Here is a 21,567-nt window from a genome sequence, read left to right on the forward strand (position 1 = left end):
AAAAAAAAGGTCTCTTGCAGAGGTCAACAGTGTACATCCAGATTTTGAAGATAAAGCTTCTTGTCAAGGGCAGAAGACTACCAAAAATAAAGAGCAATGTTTAAGCAGTAAAACAAAACCAAGGAGATCTCCAACAGATGGGGGTTTCCCTGCAGGAGTGGTACTTCCCCTGAAAAGGAGGCCCCATCATAAAAAAAAGAGCTAGCTGTGATTACTCAGCAATTTTTGGAGCTCCCAAAGAAATTAAAGGAGAGCTCTGCATATATGCGACCCGGTCCATCAAGGTTCTGATCTTGAGATAGATGCGAGTCCCAACAGTCAGACATGTATGGCATATTGACAGGATATATGATTAATTAAGCTACTTAGGATAACCTCAACTTTTCTACAAGAATTACAACTCATGGACACGAACACTACAGGTGAGCAGAGACTTCTACGTTGCAAGTGGAATAAAAATGGGTACAACAAGGAAACCAAAGTGTGTGATGGATTCAGTTTTTAATTTTTTTAATACTGGATCCGATGCAGATGGACGACAACTGGACATGTGAACAAGAGCCATAGAAATCTTTTAAGTGCTTCCAACCTAGGCTGAAGACGTTTAATGGGTTGCCAGGTAATTAGGGGAATGGACGCATCGTTGCATTGACTGATGATGGATGAAGGTTAATGGTCCTTCAACAGCCTGGGAACCAAATGAAGACCATGGCCAAATTCTCAAGATACACATGATCACAGGAGCGCAGAGGGAACAAATATAGAGGTCATGTTCATGACCAAATTGCTGTATGCATAGACCTAAAGCAACCAATTATACGTTGCCCGTGGTGGACATCGCTGATCGACGCATGGAGCACATACCTAGATAAAAGTTTTGCATGGTGCCTAATATGACTGTCGTTCCAGAATAAGATCTGTGAAACTGCACCAGGGAACCGGACAGATTATTCCCCCATCCCAAGACTAGCATTCCTGTGGTTTAGAGCAGTTCACCACAAAAGGAGAATCTATACCTAAACACAACTGGTCAGAGCCTGGTGGTGTCTGGTCTGTACAGCAGGAGTCGTGTGCCATAAAAATAAACCAACCGGCATAAAACAGAACCAAATTGATTACAGATGGGTCTAACAAATTGCTCAGCTTAAAGAGATTAAAATAAATACGATGCAGATGTAGACGTATCGGACACACCAAAAGTGTCAGTCTATGTCCAGCCGTCCCGCTTTATCACCATGATTTATCATGTATTTTACCTTCAGCCACTTCTGAGGCTAGAAATCCAGGCAACCCAGAGAAAAAAAAAACGTACGTGTGAATAATAGTAATCTTTATTTTTATATAGCGCCAACATATTCCGCAGCGCTTTACAGTTTGCACATATCATCGCTGTCCCCCGATGGGGCTCACAATCTAAATTCCCTATCAGTCTTTGGAGTGTGGGAGGAAACCAGAGTGCCCGGAGGAAACACGGAGAGAACATACAAACTCTTTGCAGATGTTGTCCAAGGTGGGATTAGAACCCAGGACTCCAGCGCTGCAAGGCTGCTGTGCTAACCACTACGCCACCATGCTGCCCTTTGAAAGTGACCCATCACTGTAACGGCTGGGTCACACAACGATATCGTTAACGATATCGTTGCAACGTCACGCTTTTGGTGACTTAGCAACGATCCCGCTAACGATCTCGTTATGTGTGACAGTGACCAATGATCAGGCCCCTGCTGGGAGATCGTTGGTTGATGGGAATGATCAGGACCATTTTTTGGTCGCTGATCACCCGCTGTCATCGCTGGATTGGCGTGTGTGACGCTGATCCAGCGATGTGTTCACTTGTAACCAGGATAAGTATTGGGTTGCTAAGCGCAGGGCCGTGCTTAGTAACCCGATATTTACCCTGGTTACCATTGTAAAAGTAAAAAAAACAAAAACCGTACATACTCACATTCTGATGTCTGTCACGTCCCCCGGCGTCCACAGGGTTAAAACTGCTTTCGGCAGGAGCGCTGCTAATGCACGCGCTGCTGCCGAGAGCTTCCCTTAAAGCAGAGCACAGCGGTGACGTCACTGCTGTTACTGCCGGCGCTGACACATTCAGTGCAGGGAAGCTCTGAGCAGCAGCGCGTGCATTAACAAGGCTCCTGCCGAAAGCAGTTTTAACCCTGTGGACGCCGACGGGGGACGTGACAGACATCAGAATGTGAGTATGTAGTGTTTTTTTTTTCTTTACTTTTACAATGGTAACCAGGGTAAATATCGGGTTACTAAGCGCGGCCCTGCACTTAGTAACCCGATGTTTACCCTGGTTACCCGGGTGCTGCAGGGGGACTTTGGCATCGTTGAAGACAGTTTCAACGATGCCGAAGTCGTTCCCCTGATCGTTGGTCGCTGGAGAGAGCTGTCTGTGTCACAGCTCCCCAGCGACCACACAACGACTTACCAACGATCACGGCCAGGTCGTATCGCTGGTCGTGATCGTTGGTAAGTCGTTTAGTGTAACTCCAGCTTAAAAGGAATTTGCAGGCAACTCCCCTTATCTATTTTAACTCCACCCACTAGGGGCTTGAAGAAAATCCACACTGCTCAGGTGAACTGGTTGCCGACCTATGAGGGACACGCTTTTTTTTTTACTTTAAGTGCATGTAATCAGGTCCAAAATTTTTGCTATTGGATTTCATTAAAACTTTAGCACTGTTTGCTGTCTATAGAGTTTATGGTGCCCAGTCTACTGTTGGCTGGAGAAGGAATTATCTGAGAATCCATCAGTAAGCCAGCTATGATGGTCTGACACTCTTATTTGACATTTTCTGCTCTTCTCAACGCTGATTTATGACTAAAGCTGAGCCAATTTGTTTGGATTCAGTTACCGAATCTGAATTTGAGATATTCGGGACATATTGGTACCCCATTCGTGATGAATTTATGTTTGATGATCGGTTCCGAACATAATCTTTGGTAATTTCTACTCCCATTGACTAATGACGTTTGGCTGTGTTCGACGAATATTGCAAAAAAAATATTAGCTGCCGATTGTATTCGGACCCAAATCCGAACAAATTCGCTCAACTCTATTTATGACCACAGGGCGCAATAAAGGTAAATGTACAGAGATATAACAGATCCTGCAAAAGCCAAGCGGTGCAAGATTTTTAATGGATCCCCATTGCAAAAAAATTACTTTTAGCCTCAAAAAACATCCATAAAAGTTTAAAAGGAAAGAAAAGCCCTTTAAAAGGAATTTCTTAACCAATCATGCCCAAAAAACAAAGACCCAACTAAAAATTTGGAGCATGACAGACAAAACCTTAACCCATCAGGTCAGGCAACCTGGTCTCCCTAATAGGTAATTTGTTGAGAAAAGTGATATATCACTAACAGTAATTTGTAGGCCACTCCCCTGATCAATTTCAACTCCACCCATGAGGGGCAAGTAAAATATAAAACACAACATTCCAAACTGTTCAATGAAAATTATAAACCAGAAAATTATAAACAAATTAAAAAAGAGATGCAAATACTTAACATTAAACTTAAGTTTGGTTAATTTTATTTTGTTTCGTCCATCTCTTGGGACTCAGTCAGATTTGCTCAGGCTGTAGCCCTCACCATCATTATTGTAAATGCCTTCACATCCAATCTCAAAGGGCATTATCATTTTCCTATTCCTTGTTTAATACCTATGCAAAAGAAGATCACGAGAGGAAATTCCACTCTCTGACTTGAGGAGCTTGAGTCAGTATTACTTCCTTCCTGTATTTTACATGAAGAACATTATGAAGGATATTTTAGCTTTAAAAAACTTTGGCTTCAAGTCAAAATTGGCCTTATAAAAAGCCCATAAAAATGTAAAACAGATATATATAGAGAGATGAACGTGCTCCCTGTCTTTATAGTACATGCGGGGTGGGTGAGGTGTCTAAATAGTATATAGTCTTAATGATTCTATGCGATTTAAAGGAGTATTCTACTTTGACACAAATATGGAGAAGAACCCTTGAGGAGGTAAGATTGGCAGATATTGACAAGCTGATTTCGCCCTCCTCCATCCTGGCATTTATAGAGTTGCAAGAAAGAGGCGAATATCCAACTTTTCTGGCATAAATGGTCCTCATAAAAGTCATAAACTTTACACAGCAGAGTTTAAAAAAAAAAATTGGGAATTTCGTCCACAAATTTGACATTGGGTACTCTGCTGTGGGGTTGACTGGTCTACATCATTCAACCTTTTGGAGAGTGTCATGACCTAACTATATTAGGACAAAATTTGGGGAGAAAAATTCCAGACATGGTGCTAATAAAATGTCTAGCCTATATGTTCCACACAACATCAAAACTGACTTTAATGTGGGGGGGGGGGGGGGGGAATCAAGAATTTAAGTCTTGGCAGCCAGCAGCTGAATGAACATCTGGAATACAAAAATACCTATACAACTTAATAATATGAACCTTGGCATTAACAATATCCTAAAGTGGAACAGGAGACAGAATAGTCACTACAGACATGACCCAGAGACAGACAAGTATTACCCACTGTGACTATGTTCATGTCCTATTGTTCCCGTGGCCAGGAGGGGGAGAAAACCCTCCAAAGACAAGTAATATATCAAAAGCTGGAACATTCCCGCACCTCGAAGGAATGTGATAGCCTAATGGACTCCAAAGACTTCAAAGAACTTTGTGAAAGTCAGTGTTTAGTTTGAGAGCTGCTCCGAGTCCCAATGGACGGGTGTCAAGCAATATGGTCAGGTTTGGTTTTCATTATACAGACATTGGTATTTCGGAATCGCCCATATACCTGACTCCCCCCACTCATTCACAGCAAATGTGTTCACGTGCTGAGAATATATAAAATTCTCTTTCAGGACTAGCTTCCACATTGCCATCTTACTCAAGTGCTTCATGTAACCTGTTGACATTGACCAACACCAATAACAAATCTGCCCAAGACTGATGCCCCTTTTTGGCTCGCAAGGGCCAATTTTTTTTACTATGGTTTCCACTTCTGTTTCATCTGTATTTGTGGAAAGTAGTCAAACGCCTAGTTCTTTAGGACAATGTCCTAACGACCACCAGGCAAATGGGTAAAAACCAGTGAATAGCTCAATGACAACCAGTTGGTATCATCAAGCTTCAGCCAAAATATTTTCTCATCCTATTGATCATTTATGGTGTGAATTGTCACCCAACATGCTTGCAGGCTGTCCAAGACACATAGCACATCTGCACAATGAGAGCACTCTGTAGGTGTAAGCTTCTGTCTTGGCACAAGACGGGAATGAGACAAGGACATTAAGCAGGAATTACTGAGACTAAGTACCAAAAGTCAGTCTTGAGGTGGCCTTAAAAGAGGATTAGGATCATGCATCCACCTTATATAACAGTGTCCTGGGAGATGGTGCTGGTGTCTGTCTGACCTACAAACACATACTAGTGTATAGTAGTTATAGTCTAGTACATAGGGGCAGTATAACTAAACTACTATAATACTGTACTCAATGTACAAGAATATAACCATTATAATACTGTCCCCCACGTACAAGAATATAACTACTATAATACTGCTCCTATGTACAAGAATATAACTACTATAATACTGCGCCTATGTACAAGAATATAACTACTATAATACTGCCCCTATGTACAAGAATATAACTACTATAATACTGCTCCTCTGTACAAGAATATACCTACTATAATACTGCCCCTATGTACAATATAACTACTACAATTCTGTCCTCTATGTACAGGAATATAACTACTATAATACTGTCCCCCATGTACAAGAATATAGCTACTATAATACTGCACCTATGTACAAGAATATAACTACTATTATACTGTCCCCTATGTACAAGAATATCTTTCTCTATAATATACATACACATATATATATATATATATATATCTATATCTATATCTATCTACTATATGATTGTTTAAGGGTCACTTCAGTCTTTCTGTCTGTCTGTCACGGATATTCATTGGTCGCGGCCTGTCTGTCATGGAATCCAAGTTGCTGATTGGTCGTGGCAAAACGCCCACGACTAATCAGCGACGCGCACAGTCCGGAAGAAAATGGCCGCTCCTTACTCCCCGCACTCAGTGCCCGGCACCCGCATACTCCCCTCCGGTTACCGCTCACACAGGATTAATGCCGGCGGTAACGGACCGCGTTATGCCGCGGGTAACGCACTCCGTAACCGCTGCTATTAACCTTGTGTGTCCCCAATTTTTTACTATTGAGGCTGCCTATGCGGCATCAATAGTAAAAAAAAATGTAATGTTAAAAATACTAAACAAACAAAAAATCTGCTATACTCACACTCCGTAGTCCGCCGAGCCGCTCGCGCCGGCCGCCATCTTCCATTCCCGGCGATGCATTGCGAAATTACCCAAAAGACTTAGCGGTCTCGCGACACCGCTAAGTCTTCTGGGTAATTTCGCAATGCACCCTGGGAACGGAAGATGGTGGCCGGCGCGAGCGGCTCCGCGGAGCTTCGGTGGATCCCAAGCGTCGGTAACAGCTTCCTGGATCCAGGCGCCAACGGAAGGCGAGTATATAACTATTTTTTAATTTAATTTTTTTTTTTTTTTAACAGGGATATCATGCCCACATTGCTATCTGCGTGGGCTGCGCAGTCTACTGCGTGGGCTGCGCAGTCTACTGCGTGGGCTGCGCAGTCTACTGCGTGGGCTGCGCAGTCTACTGCGTGGGCTGCGCAGTCTACTGCGTGGGCTGCGCAGTCTACTGCGTGGGCTGCGCAGTCTACTGCGTGGGCTGCGCAGTCTACTGCGTGGGCTGCGCAGTCTACTGCGTGGGCTGCGCAGTCTACTGCGTGGGCTGCGCAGTCTACTGCGTGGGCTGCGCAGTCTACTGCGTGGGCTGCGCAGTCTACTGCGTGGGCTGCGCAGTCTACTGCGTGGGCTGCGCAGTCTACTGCGTGGGCTGCGCAGTCTACTGCGTGGGCTGCGCAGTCTACTGCGTGGGCTGCGCAGTCTACTGCGTGGGCCCACACGTCAGTCACAGCGTGCTCCGGCCCACACGTCAGTCACAGCGTGCTCCGGCCCACACGTCAGTCACAGCGTGCTCCGGCCCACACGTCAGTCACAGCGTGCTCCGGCCCACACGTCAGTCACAGCGTGCTCCGGCCCACACGTCAGTCACAGCGTGCTCCGGCCCACACGTCAGTCACAGCGTGCTCCGGCCCACACGTCAGTCACAGCGTGCTCCGGCCCACACGTCAGTCACAGCGTGCTCCGGCCCACACGTCAGTCACAGCGTGCTCCGGCCCACACGTCAGTCACAGCGTGCTCCGGCCCACACGTCAGTCACAGCGTGCTCCGGCCCACACGTCAGTCACAGCGTGCTCCGGCCCACACGTCAGTCACAGCGTGCTCCGGCCCACACGTCAGTCACAGCGTGCTCCGGCCCACACGTCAGTCACAGCGTGCTCCGGCCCACACGTCAGTCACAGCGTGCTCCGGCCCACACGTCAGTCACAGCGTGCTCCGGCCCACACGTCAGTCACAGCGTGCTCCGGCCCACACGTCAGTCACAGCGTGCTCCGGCCCACACGTCAGTCACAGCGTGCTCCGGCCCACACGTCAGTCACAGCGTGCTCCGGCCCACACGTCAGTCACAGCGTGCTCCGGCCCACACGTCAGTCACAGCGTGCTCCGGCCCACACGTCAGTCACAGCGTGCTCCGGGCCTATAAGCTCATATTCATAACAAGGCACTCATCTCTAGGCACTGGTGCCGGCTACACCGTGTTCTGCCAGTCCGAGAACGCAGCAGGCATTGTTACAGGGGGAAAGCACCAGCTTGAATCGACCAGCTGAAGAGATGGCAATTGGCCAGAGCTTGCAGACACCAGGACAGGATGCCCAAGCACAGCCATCCATGTGCCAAGCCTTGGAATGCAGAGGAGAATAATGGCAGCCGGAAGGAAATCCTGAATGTCACTCGTCTTTATTACCAGCGCTGTGACAGACGCTACCACAGGCAGCCTAGGTGGATGAGAATTCTGGGCTGCAGAAAGCTTGTTGTGTAATTGCACACATACTGTTCTGCATCTCCTCTCTGCGGACCACTGTGAGTCCCACCACCGGAAATCAGCAGCGATACAAACCCACCTTTTTAATATTCTCATAATATATTTGGCTGCACTAACCCTTTAAGGACAGGGACAACCTTGTTACCATGCTCTTGCCAGAAGCAGGGTAGTAGGAAAGAGGCAAGAGCCTCATTTGGAACCTCTGAAGGACTCTAAGTCCTTTCGATCAGTTGATTTCAATAATTTGCATGTAATACTCCATTTTTCCTTTGGGGGAGCAGCGACAAAATTGAACACGTTACTGATCAGTAAGGTTCCAAGACAAGAAACAAACTGATTATCTAATCTCTGATTGTTTTATGCCATTTGAAACTATTTTCTTCTGAAATAATTTTTTGTTGCAAAAGAGAAAAATAAAGTTTTTTCCCACTAGAATTTTATGCCAGTCAAGGGGTTAATCATGTCTGCATTCTCAAGACAATGACTCCCAAGACTTGCCAGACATTACAAACACTGGGGGAGTCTGGAAGGAAATGGAGGGGGGTACAGCTCAGGGTCTGGCCCCGTGACCTCAGAGTGCCCGGATCTCTCTGTCTGCTGCGGTTACTGCAGGGTTTATGAGGGAGGAAACAGTCAGCGGCAAAAGTTGTTGGCTTCATGATGAAGCGACGCTGGCGGCGGGCCAAGGGTCGGCCGGACTAATCTTGTTATACGGAAACGGGCACTTTACTGTGACTCCACTGTCACCTCGGGCACTGGCCTGGCAATATAAGATCTTTGGATCCTGTCCCTGCTTTTGGTTCCGTAGGATTGTGTTGTATAATTTATTAATAATTAATTAATTTATAATTTATAAAGGGACGGGCAAAACATATACAGACTTGATATAACACTAAGAAGTGGAGAATGATAAAATACACCAATGGGTGACTGTGGTGCAGTGCTCCGCCCCTGCCTTGGACATAAATCCCTGTCTGTCCCTGGACATAACATTGTAAGTGCTTAGCTAGCTCCACCCCTGCCCTGGACATAACATTGTATGTGCTTATCTAGCTCCACCCCTGCCCTGGACATAACATTGTAAGTGCTTAGCTAGCTCCACCCCTGCCCTGGACATAACGTTGTGTGTGTTTAGCTAGCTCCACCCCTGCCCTGGACATAACATATGTGCTTAGCTAGCTCCATCCCTGCCCTGGACATAACATATGTGCTTAGCTAGCTCCACCCCTGCCCTGGACATAACATTTTACGTGCTTAGCTAGCTCTATCCCTGCCCTGGACATAACATTGTATGTGCTTAGCTAGCTCCACCCCTGCCCTTAACATAACGTTGTATGTGCTTAGCTAGCTCTATCCCTGCCCTGGACATAACATTTTACGTGCTTAGCTAGCTCCACCCCTGCCCTGGACATAACATTGTATGTGCTTAGCTAGCTCCACCCCTGCCCTGGACATAGTATGTGCTTAGCTAGCTCCACCCCTGCTCTGGACATAATGTATGTGCTTAGCTAGCTCCACCCCTGCCCTGGACATAATGTATGTGCATAGCTAGCTCCACCCCTGCCCTGGACATAACATTGTATGGGCTTAGCTAGCTCCACCCCTGCCCTGGACATAATGTATGTGCTTAGCTAGCTCCACCCCTGCCCTGGACATAACATTGTATGGGCTCTGCCTCTAGATATAACATTTATCCGTTTAGCTTGCTCCGCTCCTCCAATAGATATAACATTATTTAGCTTGGGAGTGTCCCTTTCGGGGGGGGGGGGGGGGGGGGTCTCCCAATGAAGGATGGGGGGAGGGATCTTAAGCATCCCTGTATGAATAACGCAGTAGTGAGCATGTGCAACCTCTGCTCCTAACAGGCTACAGCAATGGTGATCAGAAATGCTCACTAGCGCTCCAAATCATATAGTGGACTTTGTGAAACCCCGTACTTGCAATCAATGGGGGTCTCAGCAATCAGGCCCCCAGTGGGGAGGCGATATGATGTTTATGATACAACCCCTTTATAAACATTGTATGATGTAAAATATCTTCCCCATTACTCTGTGTGCAAAGGCAGTAATGAGAGGCGATGATGTAGCATGTCGACTGGTGCCAAATACACGTCAATTCACAAGCAGCAATCTAATTCCCAAAACTTTTCCATATTCACAGCAGCACAAGAGGGGGATGGGCCGTCGATCAGTGAATTTTTTTTCCTGATCGCTGCCATGTTTACACGGGCAATGATGCAAACGATCCTATGAGCTTGTTCGCCTGCTCTCAGCTCCATGAAAAGGGCCTATAACGCACAGCTTCACCATCTAATGGTGCTCAGATACTCTATGCTGCAGTTACGACTGATGGAGCCTACTAAACGATCGCGTTTCTGTCTCTTTACATGTAACATGACGTGACGCTAACTACACTCACAGATGCTCGCTGTTTATACAGAACCATATACATTAACATTCCACAAATGTATACACAAGTGGTGTGCGAGCGCCAAAATATTCCCCCGTGACGGTAAACAGACGACGGAAAGTTAGGCAAGTCGGACCGGACGGGAAACAACTTAATAGATAAATATCTAAAGCCGCTGAGATAGGATGACAGCCCGACAAGACCATTTATCATGTATCAGACAGTGGTGCAGAAAGATTCCCGGTGTGCAGCCTGAGAGCTAACTGCAGGGCAGCACTGAATGGACTGGAGTATAAGGGAAGGTAAAACATCATACCTTGGCTTTAATAGCAGATTTTAGACCTCTCATCCATATTTAAAGGGCTATCGCAACTACCCTTTTACAGCAGTGGGGAGGATGACACAAAACATGGCTGCTTTTGACTTAAAGCAGCGCCAACCTTGTCCATGAGTTGTGTCTGGCATTGCAGCTCAGCTATAGTCACGTCAATGGAGTGGATCTGCAATACATCCAACATCCTTTGGACAGGAGTGGCGCCGTTTTTCAAACTTTTTCTACATCTTAGGTACTTTCGATCCTTGGACTAACCTTGCAGCATGCAGCGATAGGCGGACTCTGATATGGCGTAGATGTGCGGTGGCATCTCGTGGCGCTTCTTCCCCCGGTACATCTCAATGATATTTTCTGAATAGATAGGGAGGTTCTTGTAGGGGTTGATCACCACACAGAATAACCCGGAGTAAGTCTAGACGGAGAGACAGAATAACCATAATTAAAAACCTGACACAGTAAATGACTAATACCCTGCCCGCATGTGCAGCATTGACAACACGCCATTAGCTGTGTTAAAGTGTATTTAAGATTTCAAACCAGGGAAAAAATATTCTACTACATTGGCGGCACAATTATGTTCAAGTAATACCCAAAGTGTCCACCAGGTGGCAGAAAACAGATTTGCCCCTCTGCATGATCTCAGCCATTCAGCAAAACTGTCAGGAGTCACATGACTCCCGCAACCCTAACTAAGAAACAGGAATGAGAATGAGGGTGGGCAATTATTTTGCACTTTTGAGGAGGATGCGGGTGTTCTGCTTTATCTAAATGCCCTCATTTTGAAAAGGGAGAAGTAACTTTATAAAATAGTCTTGATTAAAGATGTGAATGTTTGGTGTATGCAGCTCCAATGCAAACTTGTGTGTCTCCATGGTTGCAGAGTACAAAGTTTCACTAACCTTGTGTAGTCTGATCCCGCACACTTTAGTGTACACAGCTCCTAAGCAGACTTAGGTTTATCCATGCATAGATTGATCCTAAACTAGTGATGAGCGAGTATACTCGTTGCTCGGGTTTTCCTGAGCACGTTCGGGTGACCTCCGAGTATTGTTTAGTGCTCGGAGATTTAGTTTTCATTGTGGCAGCTGAATGATTTACAGCTACTAGCCAGCTTGATTACATGTGGGGATTACCTAGCAACCAGGCAACCCCCACATGTACTCAGCATGGCTACTAGATGTAAATCATTTAGCTGCCACAATGAAAACTAAATCTCCGAGCAGTCATAGATACTCGGAGGTCACCCGAGCATGCTCAGGAAAACCCGAGCAACGAGTACAGTTGCTCATCACTATCCTAAACCATTTTGTGCATATAGCTGCTATACACACAGATTATCTCAATGGTTACAGATGAAAAACCAACCCTGTAAGCTCATTTGTGTGGTAGCCCACTGACACTGTAAGCTCCTCCTCATTGCAGCGTGGGTGGCCCACTGACACTGAGCTCCTCCTCATTGCAGTATGGGTGGCCCACTGACACTGAGCTCCTCCTCATTGCAGTATGGGTAGTCCACTCAAACTAAGCTCCTCCCCATTGCTGTGTGGTAGCCCACTCACACTAAGCTCCTCCCTATTGCTGTGTGGTAGCCCACTGACACCAAGCTCCTCCCCATTGCTCTGTGGTAGCCCACTGACACTAAGCTTCTCCTCATTGCTCTGTGGTAGCCCACTGACACTAAGCTCCTCCTCACTGCTGTGTGGTAGCCCACTGACACTAAGCTCCTCCTCACTGCTGTGTGGTAGCCCACTGAAACTAAGCTCCTCCTCATTGCTGTGTGGTAGCACAATGACACTAAGCTCCTCCTCACTGCTGTGTGGTAGCCCACTGAAACTAAGCTCCTCCTCACTGCTGTGTGGTAGCCCACTGACACTAAGCTCCTCCTCACTGCTGTGTGGTAGCCCACTGACACTAAGCTCCTCCTCACTGCTGTGTGGTAGCCCACTGACACTAAGCTCCTCCTCATTGCTGTGTGGTAGCCCACTGACACTAAGCTCCTCCTCACTGCTGTTTGGTAGCCCACTGACACTAAGCTCCTCCTCACTGCTGTGTGGTAGCCCACTGACACTAAGCTCCTCCTCATTGCTGTGTGGTAGCCCACTGACATTGTAAGCTCCACCTCATTGCAGGGAGTGGAGACACGAGATCCTGTGGGTAGGATTTGTATTTTTTATTTAAGAAAACTTGCAATTAGTTTAGTGATAAATAAAAAATGAGAAAAGTTTTCACACAAAAAGAAAAAAAAACCTCTACTTCAACTACGCACACCTCCATTGTTACTGCACATGGTGGGGGGCGCTCAAATCCTCTGGCCTCCTCCATGGCATGTGGAGCTCCCACTTCTCCCTTAACATTCTTCCACAAGAACAGCATGGTCACTTAAAGAGAAAGGCTTCCACAAAAAAAAAAAAACGGGCCTCTCCCCTGGTGCATTCTAGGAGAGGAGACCAAGTGCCCACATTTCCAGGACGGCATATTTAGCGCCATTATATACCCACAGTCCCATGTAAAACCAAATAGTCATGTCATACCATGTTAGATATGGTAAAAATTCTATAAAATTATTTCAGTGCCCCCTCCCACCCCAAAAACGGAATGATGGGGTGTATTCAGCCTCCAATGACACCACCCCGCAGCTCTGCTGGGAAAACTTGCTGCGATTCCTACGCCTGTTTACTCAGAGAATTCCTTTCTCCATCACGACAGGCCAGGGGATGTGTGGGAACGGGCGCTCGTACCGGGTGACAGCGGGGATACAACACAGCTGAAGCCATGAGGATCGGCTGTATGGCGCCGGTCACGTGATCAGTGGCCAAATAAAATTCTGCAGAGAGGGCAATGGATTGGTGCCCGGGAACACACAGCACAGAATGTGGTACAGGGGCCGGGATCGCCTGGACATGGGCATTTATGGCTCCATTAGAGTGGTCACCGTGCATGAGCATCCGGGAAGGCCTAGGTTAGAGTGGTGCCCTGTTACGCCAGTGTAATACTGGTTACTATGGTGATAACTAAGCCTGCTCAGTAACCAGTGACAACTACTGACCACAACTAAAGGCTCAATTACCACGGTGATAACTGCACATCACAATATACTGCTCTGCTACCATGGCGATAATTACATTCCATCAATAACACCTCAACCATGGCAACAACCACCAGTAAAGGCTCATTTACCATGGTGATAACTAGTCAACACTGTTACCATGGAAATAGCTACCAGGCTGATAACTACAAGCCAGCAACTAGGCCTCAGCTTCCATGGTGATAACTACCAGTGACCAAAGACTCAGTTACCACGGTCATAACTAGCCAACACTTTGTTACCATGGATATAGCTACCAGCAACTAGCAATGGCTCAGTTACCATGGAGATTATTAACAGCACGCTGAAAAGACTCAGTGACCAGCTACCTCTGGCTACATATCAACCAGGCTGATAACTACAAGCCACCAACTAGGCCTCAGTTTCCATGGTGAGAACTACGCTACGAGGGAGTTGTCATGGTGATAACGATCAGTGACCAGTAACTGTTTTTAATTACCAAGTCAATAACTACCAGCGGCCAGAAATGGTTCAGTTACCACGGTACTAGCCGCTCATCACAAGCCCTAATCTTCAATCTCCCATAAGGCCTTGTTCACACAACTGCAATAAGTGCAATATTAGAAATCCATGGTTTATGATATGGAGCAGCAGGCCGGATTTTACATTCGAGCCATGACAACCACAAAACCAGACTATTGTTTCTTAGCCCGGATCTCCATTATTTTTGTTTAATGCATGCACTGTCTGCGGGGATGGACAGCAGAGCGGCTTCCCCCTACAGTGGCCGGCCGCCATGCCGTAATTTCCAGGAAAGTAGAATGGCGCTGTTTTATGACTAATTTAATTTGTCCCTCGTTAGTGCCCTGAGTAACGAGTCGTCTTCAGGAGCCCGGGCATCAGGAGGGGGATAATTACAGAGGAATTCCTGCTTTATAAACCACGGGTTACCGAAAGTGAAAACATGTGTTTGCGTCTGCGATGTAGCAGAGCCCGATGTAGCAGAGGCTGCTGCCCCATCACCGGCCATCTGACAACGGGGGAGGATGTGTGGCCAGGTGTGCAGGAAGGGCCATTGTATATGGGCGCACGTGCGGAAGAGACGGGAGAGGGGATAGAAGAGGGTAGGGGGCACGGCCAGGTGCGCAGCGACTAAATATAGTCTCTGAAATGTGGGGAGGGGGATGGAGAGGATCACGAAAAGCAGCAGGACACCAAGCCTATAAAGAGCCACAGCAGATGCTTAAAGGGATCCTCTTTACCAATGAATTTCAATTTCTCCATTTCAAGATCTCACACTTGCTGTCACTGAATGCAACATTTACAGCCACAGACTGAATTATCCCTAGTGTGTACAGTCCTCTAAAAGCTAACTGTCAGGAATATAAAGAAGAACGTTCCCCATTCACTGACTGCAAGCAGGAGTGTTGAAAAACTGAAAAGACGTCTAATGAAAAGTTATAAAACTACATTATACTTCAATGGTCAAGCTTTGATATTGTACGCTCAACGCATGCAACACTGGATTGAGATCCCATCCAAGTAGGTTTGGCCCCCATGACTTCAGCAGAGTTTTAAATGGCTCCTTATTGCCATAATGCCACATCCACACAGCGCCAAATAAGAACCACCCCCTTGTCAGGCACAGATTTGGGTTTGACAACTTTTCACACAAATGGGGCTTTAAATGTTCATTCTGCTGACCCCCTTTAAGAAAAGGGGTGGCACCAGCCACCGAGTGGGCTCCACAATTTCTGCACCCGCCGCCGAGTGGGCTCCACATTTTCTGCACCCGCAGCCGAGTGGGATCCTCCTTTTGTGCACCCGCCGCCCCGCAGTCTTTGTGTTTCCTGACATTCCAGCACAGAAGCATTGAGCTGCGGAGATTACATTCAGGAAGCCCTCTGAAGACTGTCAGCCCCGCTGTTTAACATACCGGCCCCCCGAACACCCTATATTGCGAGGTTTGCTGGTTTTGGCACCAAACACAATTCTTAGAAATAACAGAGAGAGAGGAACTCTCCTTTTTGGAAAAACGTCAAGAACCAATCAAGGGACAGAGTCCGATCATTGAAGACTAAGGTCTGAAACTGCCCGTTTTAAGGAGGGCAGGACCTGACGGGACCAGTAATGAGGCCTGTACGGCCATTTCCACCCATCAGAAGTGAGATCTGATACAAGACTTCCCATTTGCTGACAGCAGAGATCCCAGTGACTGAGCGGCTGCATGTGTTGCCATTGCTCCGAAGTAGCTGCGGTGCTGCCCCGGCCCCGCAGGAACACCACTGCTGGTCACCTCGATTCTTAAAGGGACAGGAGGCATTTTTTGAAGTCCCTATTCAGGATGTCTGTGCTTCACAAAAGGAAGTTTACCTGTGGGGGTCTCAGAGGCACACATATGGGATCAGAGGAAAGGAAGTAAGAAACGACAAAAAAAACAAACCAATACATTTAAAGGAAACCTACCAGAATAGTAACACCAAATAGTGTCACTTTAATGCATATCACAAATGTGAAAACCAGCAAGATATGACATCAGATCCAATGTGTGAAGTGACAGGAAAAGTATATAGATGCAGATCCCAGCCACGTCAATATATACATCTAGGTGGCAATTAAAGGGATTGTCCAATGTGTAATTATTAAATATATATAATATATATATTTGTGTTTGATCAGCCGCCTCTCCGGTGGTTCCCAGCTGCCCTACTCCAGCAATGACATCACACCTACTGGTTACGAGACCGCCCCAGCCGATCAGAGCAATGATGGATGTGATGTCGTTGCTGTAGGTATAGAAAAGTAATGCTTCTTTTATCCTGGGTTTTGTTTGTTTTTTTGTTTTTTTTTTAAGGAAAATCCACGACTATCCCATGAAAGTGTTCGTATATATGTGATACAGGAAAGATAAATATCTTGGTACCGTGTTAGCCAGTATAACTTCAGAATTTGCTTTAGTCTGTGCCTGATGAAGAGACCTGTGTAGTTTCGAAAGCTTGCAATTTGTTACCATCTTTTCAGTTAGCCATTAAAAGGTATCAACCACTGAGGACTCTCTATTCTAAATATTTTTGTATATATGTGGATCTTGATGCAGATGGCAAAACTTTATGGAGTATGTTTACACGTGGTCAGCCGTTATAGGACTCTGTTAGTGGGGGACTGGCCCTTTATATGGGAATCAATCATCGGAACGTCCCCGATCCACGGTGATGAATGGTTTCTGCAGTAAGGGAAATAAACACATATTGAATCAGGAATGTTCAGAGCAGTGGAGGGAAGCCGTATATCAGCAAGGAATGCTGGAATGTGTCGTACCCTGGCCCTGAGCCAAGGACACACACACATACATACCGCACGGCTCTCGCCCACCGAAGCCCACCACCAGATTGGGAATACTGGATTGGTACTTCAACCCGTGTGCCTGTACCAAACTGCGGAAGATTTACTATGTGCTTCAGAGCTGGAATCGCGCCTGGAACAAAGACGATCATTGGGATTAGACCAATGACACAGACTGGGATATTAATGGAGGCCGTGCAACTACGGCAGACGGCAAAATGATGGAGCCGAGAATCCACTATAAATCTTCGGCCTTTTATTGTCTATGATGAGAATATGACCCAAAAAAAACAAACCCCAGGGAAAGATTCACCCCGATGGTGAGATGAGGTGGTCTATGGACCTCTGGAGAAAAACCGGCTGCAATTTTTTAAATTTGCTACATTTTTTAATCCTTCCCCCTATAAGATCTCTGATTGCTTTGCATCCCAAGACTTTAAACTAGTGATTTGCCCCATGCAAATTTTTCTTTTTAAATTATCTCACACTCCAGTCACATCAAAAGCTGCAGCAAGGATCTTGGAAGCATCCTTGATTCTGTAAGACAAGTGAGTTGACAGCTCGGACAGAACTGTGTCACCAAAGCTACCACAACAGGAAAATAAGGGGGTTATTGTGAATGCAGCTCTGGATGTGACTAGAGTAGAGACTGACTAAGCAGGATTCATCGTGAGCAGGCCTAAATCGCGGCACGTTTGCAGCTTCTGGATAGGACACGAAAGTCCATTTACTGACCAATTAGAGAGGTAAAAAATGTTGACAATCGCAAGGATTAGATTTGGGTGCTCCTAAGCAAAAGTCAAAACTCGCGCTCCCCAATGAAACCACCTCCCAGTATGCCACAGGTTGGAGACCACTTTGATAAGATGACTGAAGTGTAAGCTTACAGGCCAACCTCACAATCAAAAAAACTACAGAAAAAGGGAACTACTCAGACCCTTTCCCATTATCTGCCCTACGACGGGGCACCCCCTGCCACCATGACATTCAAATCCGTTCTCATTCCTATTTCACCGTCCGGCCACAGAAACCCAATCCTGCCGCCACGATGGGGCACCCTGGGGGTGTTCCACAGACTGTTGAATAAAGAGGGGCCTCTACACTTTCGTGCCGACAGAAGGCCAAGGCTCTTTATATGCCCAGTTACCCGGACCTCCTCAGACATTATATCCAAGGCAGCTTAAATGAGGTTTGGCCAACAGATCCTCAAAGTCACGGTGACCGTGGGTCCTCTATAAAGTGATCCTCAGCCAGCTTCACATTTATAAGTGGTGGCAACGAAAGTCAGGGCAGAAATGGAGGCATATAGGTGTTAGAGGGGGTTGTGGGAGACCCCACTATTGTTCCGCAACTGGTGACAGTGATACATAAGTGTGGCTTCTCTCCTCGACACGAGTCACTCTGTGTCTTCTTATTACACAATGACAGGCGTAAAATTCTCAAATCTCTGCAAGCAGGAAGTGCTGAACCTCACCCTGACATATCTGTGGCTAAAAAGGGAATGACTGTGGTTGTGTGCGGAGGACGTCCAGCCGTACCCCGCAGTATAAGTATAGGGATGGACTACGGTCACTGTGGGCTGAGGCAAGAATCTGCAATTCTCTACTTACTCTTTTGGGTAGAGGAGTTAAGAAATTGCATAAAAAGCACTTACATAAATATTTTATACTCCAATTACATCGAAAGCTGCTTTAAGAATTCTGGGGAATCAGGGAATCATACTGTGACCCCCACCAACAATTCCAAATAGCTGACAAAGTTATAAAACCAGCTCTGGAAAATTATTTATCAATTAATTGCCCCCCAAAATATTCCCTTTAAAAATTGAGTAATACAGGGTTGGGGCATTAGGGCAGCAAGTAGATGTTCAGCAGCCGCTCTATTATAATTTCTATAGGGCTGTCGAAAAAAGCTGAGCGCAGCTCCATAAGGAATCAATGGAGCAATTCTGCCGATCAAATCCAATCCCAAGAGTCGAGACCCCAATGACCCTAAGGATAGGTAATCATATATTTTTACCGGAGGACAACCCCTTTAAGTTGCTTTTTTTTTTTTTTTTACTTAGCATGCTGCATATTTAAGTATTGCAACACTTTTTTTCCATTTTTTTTCCTTTTTGGAGGAGCTGCTTATCTACAGTCCAACTTTTTATATGATTAGAAGAGCCAAATGCAGTTGCCAAAATTGCAAAACGTAATACAAACAAAAGGAAGAGGGGGTGGGTGCTGCTGTCATATATAAAACTGCATGTGGTATATTAATATGCCTTTTAGAGCTGGACATAAACCCTTTCTATATGCTGTCAGGATTGGCTAATTAATGCCCTAAATTGGGATTCACCTGGCACCGGAGGACTTGAGGCTGTGATACTTTTAATGCCCAGCGGGAATGCTAAAGGAAAACCAAAGATTTACACTGTGGTTCCCCCCACTGAGAAGGGGTCATCATTCCAAACTTTTCTCTGTGGGGGATATTGCTAACTACACATGCTGATCAGTTATTCTAAACTAGATAACTTAATAGAAAAAAAGGGAAATAAATAGTTTAACTAGAGGTATAAAAATGGCTAACATGAAAAGATCTGAAAGACAAAAAAAAAAGCGCCTTTTCTCCAGACCTACAGGAAAGAGTGCTTCCTCACACACCAGATCCTTGATTTCAAGACGAACATTCTGAGAGGATGTTTTTGGTTCCCCTCGGAATTCAAAGAAAAAAAGCCTTCAAAACAAGTCAAAGGAAGTCAGAAGAAGGAATTTAAAAAAAACCTCACAAAATCTGGTATTTTATTCAACGCTGTGGTCACAGCCAAGAATTATCTAAAACGTAAAAAAAAAAAAAAAAAAAAAGATTTTGCTAAAACCTTAGAGGGGCTGTCTCATAGGATAACCCCTTTGCCAATATTGACTTCAGCTGCACCCGACCCCTTCTATTGTGGATCTAGCTTGCCAGTGTATTTCAATAGCAGGATGCAATGCTAAATTTCTCCAGTAGTGGCCACTGTAGATTTTCCATGATAGCTGCAATGACTGAAGCCACATCCTCAGTGATCAATTGATCAATTTAAATATTAGAGTAACCCTTTATGAGATCTTCTGGGATTTGACTAGACTAGCCAGTACCTTCCCATAAAACACTGCACCAGGCCTAGAAACTAACTGAAGGCAGTACCAGCTACAAAGTATCATGGCTCTGAGAATCAGAACCCAAAAAAAGACCTTACACCCAATTTACAAACCATGTATGCTAAATACATCCATGTATAAACATACTCTAAATGGAGATGCCCTCGAAATGAGAACAAAAGGTGATCCATAGATGAAAACGGCCAACTTCATCTGTCCTCTGGTTTATTAGGTCATAGTAAAGAACTGTTATTTTTGAGGTTGATGCTGCCCCTCCACGAGCTGCCACTTATCTTACTGCTGTAGATAAGCGCTCTCCATGGATTCCTCCAGACGCAGTCTGAAACGGAAAAGTGACAGACGTCTGCTTTCCATAGCGTTCAGCGTCTCCGCCTGGCGGCTTATCTCCTGGCAAACGCTCGCCATTCCTATGCCCTGATTGCTTCCATTCCTTACCTCTGACACAGTGCATTCTCAGGCAGACCACGGCCATTCCTTGGCCCAGTCCTTGCTATGTCTTGCCCACAGAAAGCTTGCCATACATCCGTAACATGGATACAGGGACGGAGACGTAATGGAGGAGGATATGGACGAGACGTATCAATTAGAAGTACATGGAAAAAGAGGAGACCGGCTCAATAATGCATGGGGCATTACTAGAAATCCAAAAAAGGGAGATGTGGACATCTTAAAGGGATAGTTAAGTTTAGAAAAAACTTTGTATATCCCAGCAGTGAATTCTGGGATAATCAGGTAAATATCCCATCTTTTGTCCAGAGTGAAGAGCAGTTATGAAGAGCGTTCCTCTCCGGGGGACCTGTCATGTGTTACATAGACAACTCATTGATGTGAACATGAACAGTGTAATACTTTAATTTTCCCTGTGGGGGCACTGTAGGGAAACGGAACACTTATTGTTATGTCATGTAAAGAGGATGGGTCACTAACAAAAGTTGTCCACTGTAAAGTGCCCACAGCTGAAGCTTGTTCCACTAAAATGTTCCTTGAAATCACTATCACTAAAACCACCGCTCATCATGTCCAGGGTAAAATGTAAAATCATGTGATCGCTCCCTGCCAAAAACGAGAATGATTGTGTTTCATGCCCCATGTGCTCTTTGGGAAACCATTTAATGGGTACAAATGTGGCTTTTTAGGTCACATTATAAAGGGAGCAGAGAATTTAAAAAAAATAAATAAATTGTTATATTGCCTGGATCCATTTAAGACCTTATCAGCAGAAACCAATGAGGAATGG

General features: G+C 45.7%; 1 protein-coding gene across 4 annotated transcripts in view; it reads right to left on the reverse strand.

Moving 5' to 3' along the window:
* Positions 1–21,567, reverse strand: part of MYH10 (myosin heavy chain 10) — a 147,397-nt gene that overhangs the window by 42,466 nt on the left and 83,364 nt on the right. For all 4 annotated transcript variants that reach the window (XM_077253530.1, XM_077253532.1, XM_077253531.1 and 1 more), the window contains exon 3: positions 11,055–11,211. In XM_077253530.1, the coding sequence (XP_077109645.1) occupies positions 11,055–11,211 (157 nt within the window). The remainder of the gene's footprint in view (positions 1–11,054; positions 11,212–21,567) is intronic.

The sequence above is a fragment of the Ranitomeya variabilis genome, chromosome 4 (assembly GCF_051348905.1).
Source record: "Ranitomeya variabilis isolate aRanVar5 chromosome 4, aRanVar5.hap1, whole genome shotgun sequence".
NCBI lineage: Eukaryota > Metazoa > Chordata > Amphibia > Anura > Dendrobatidae > Ranitomeya > Ranitomeya variabilis.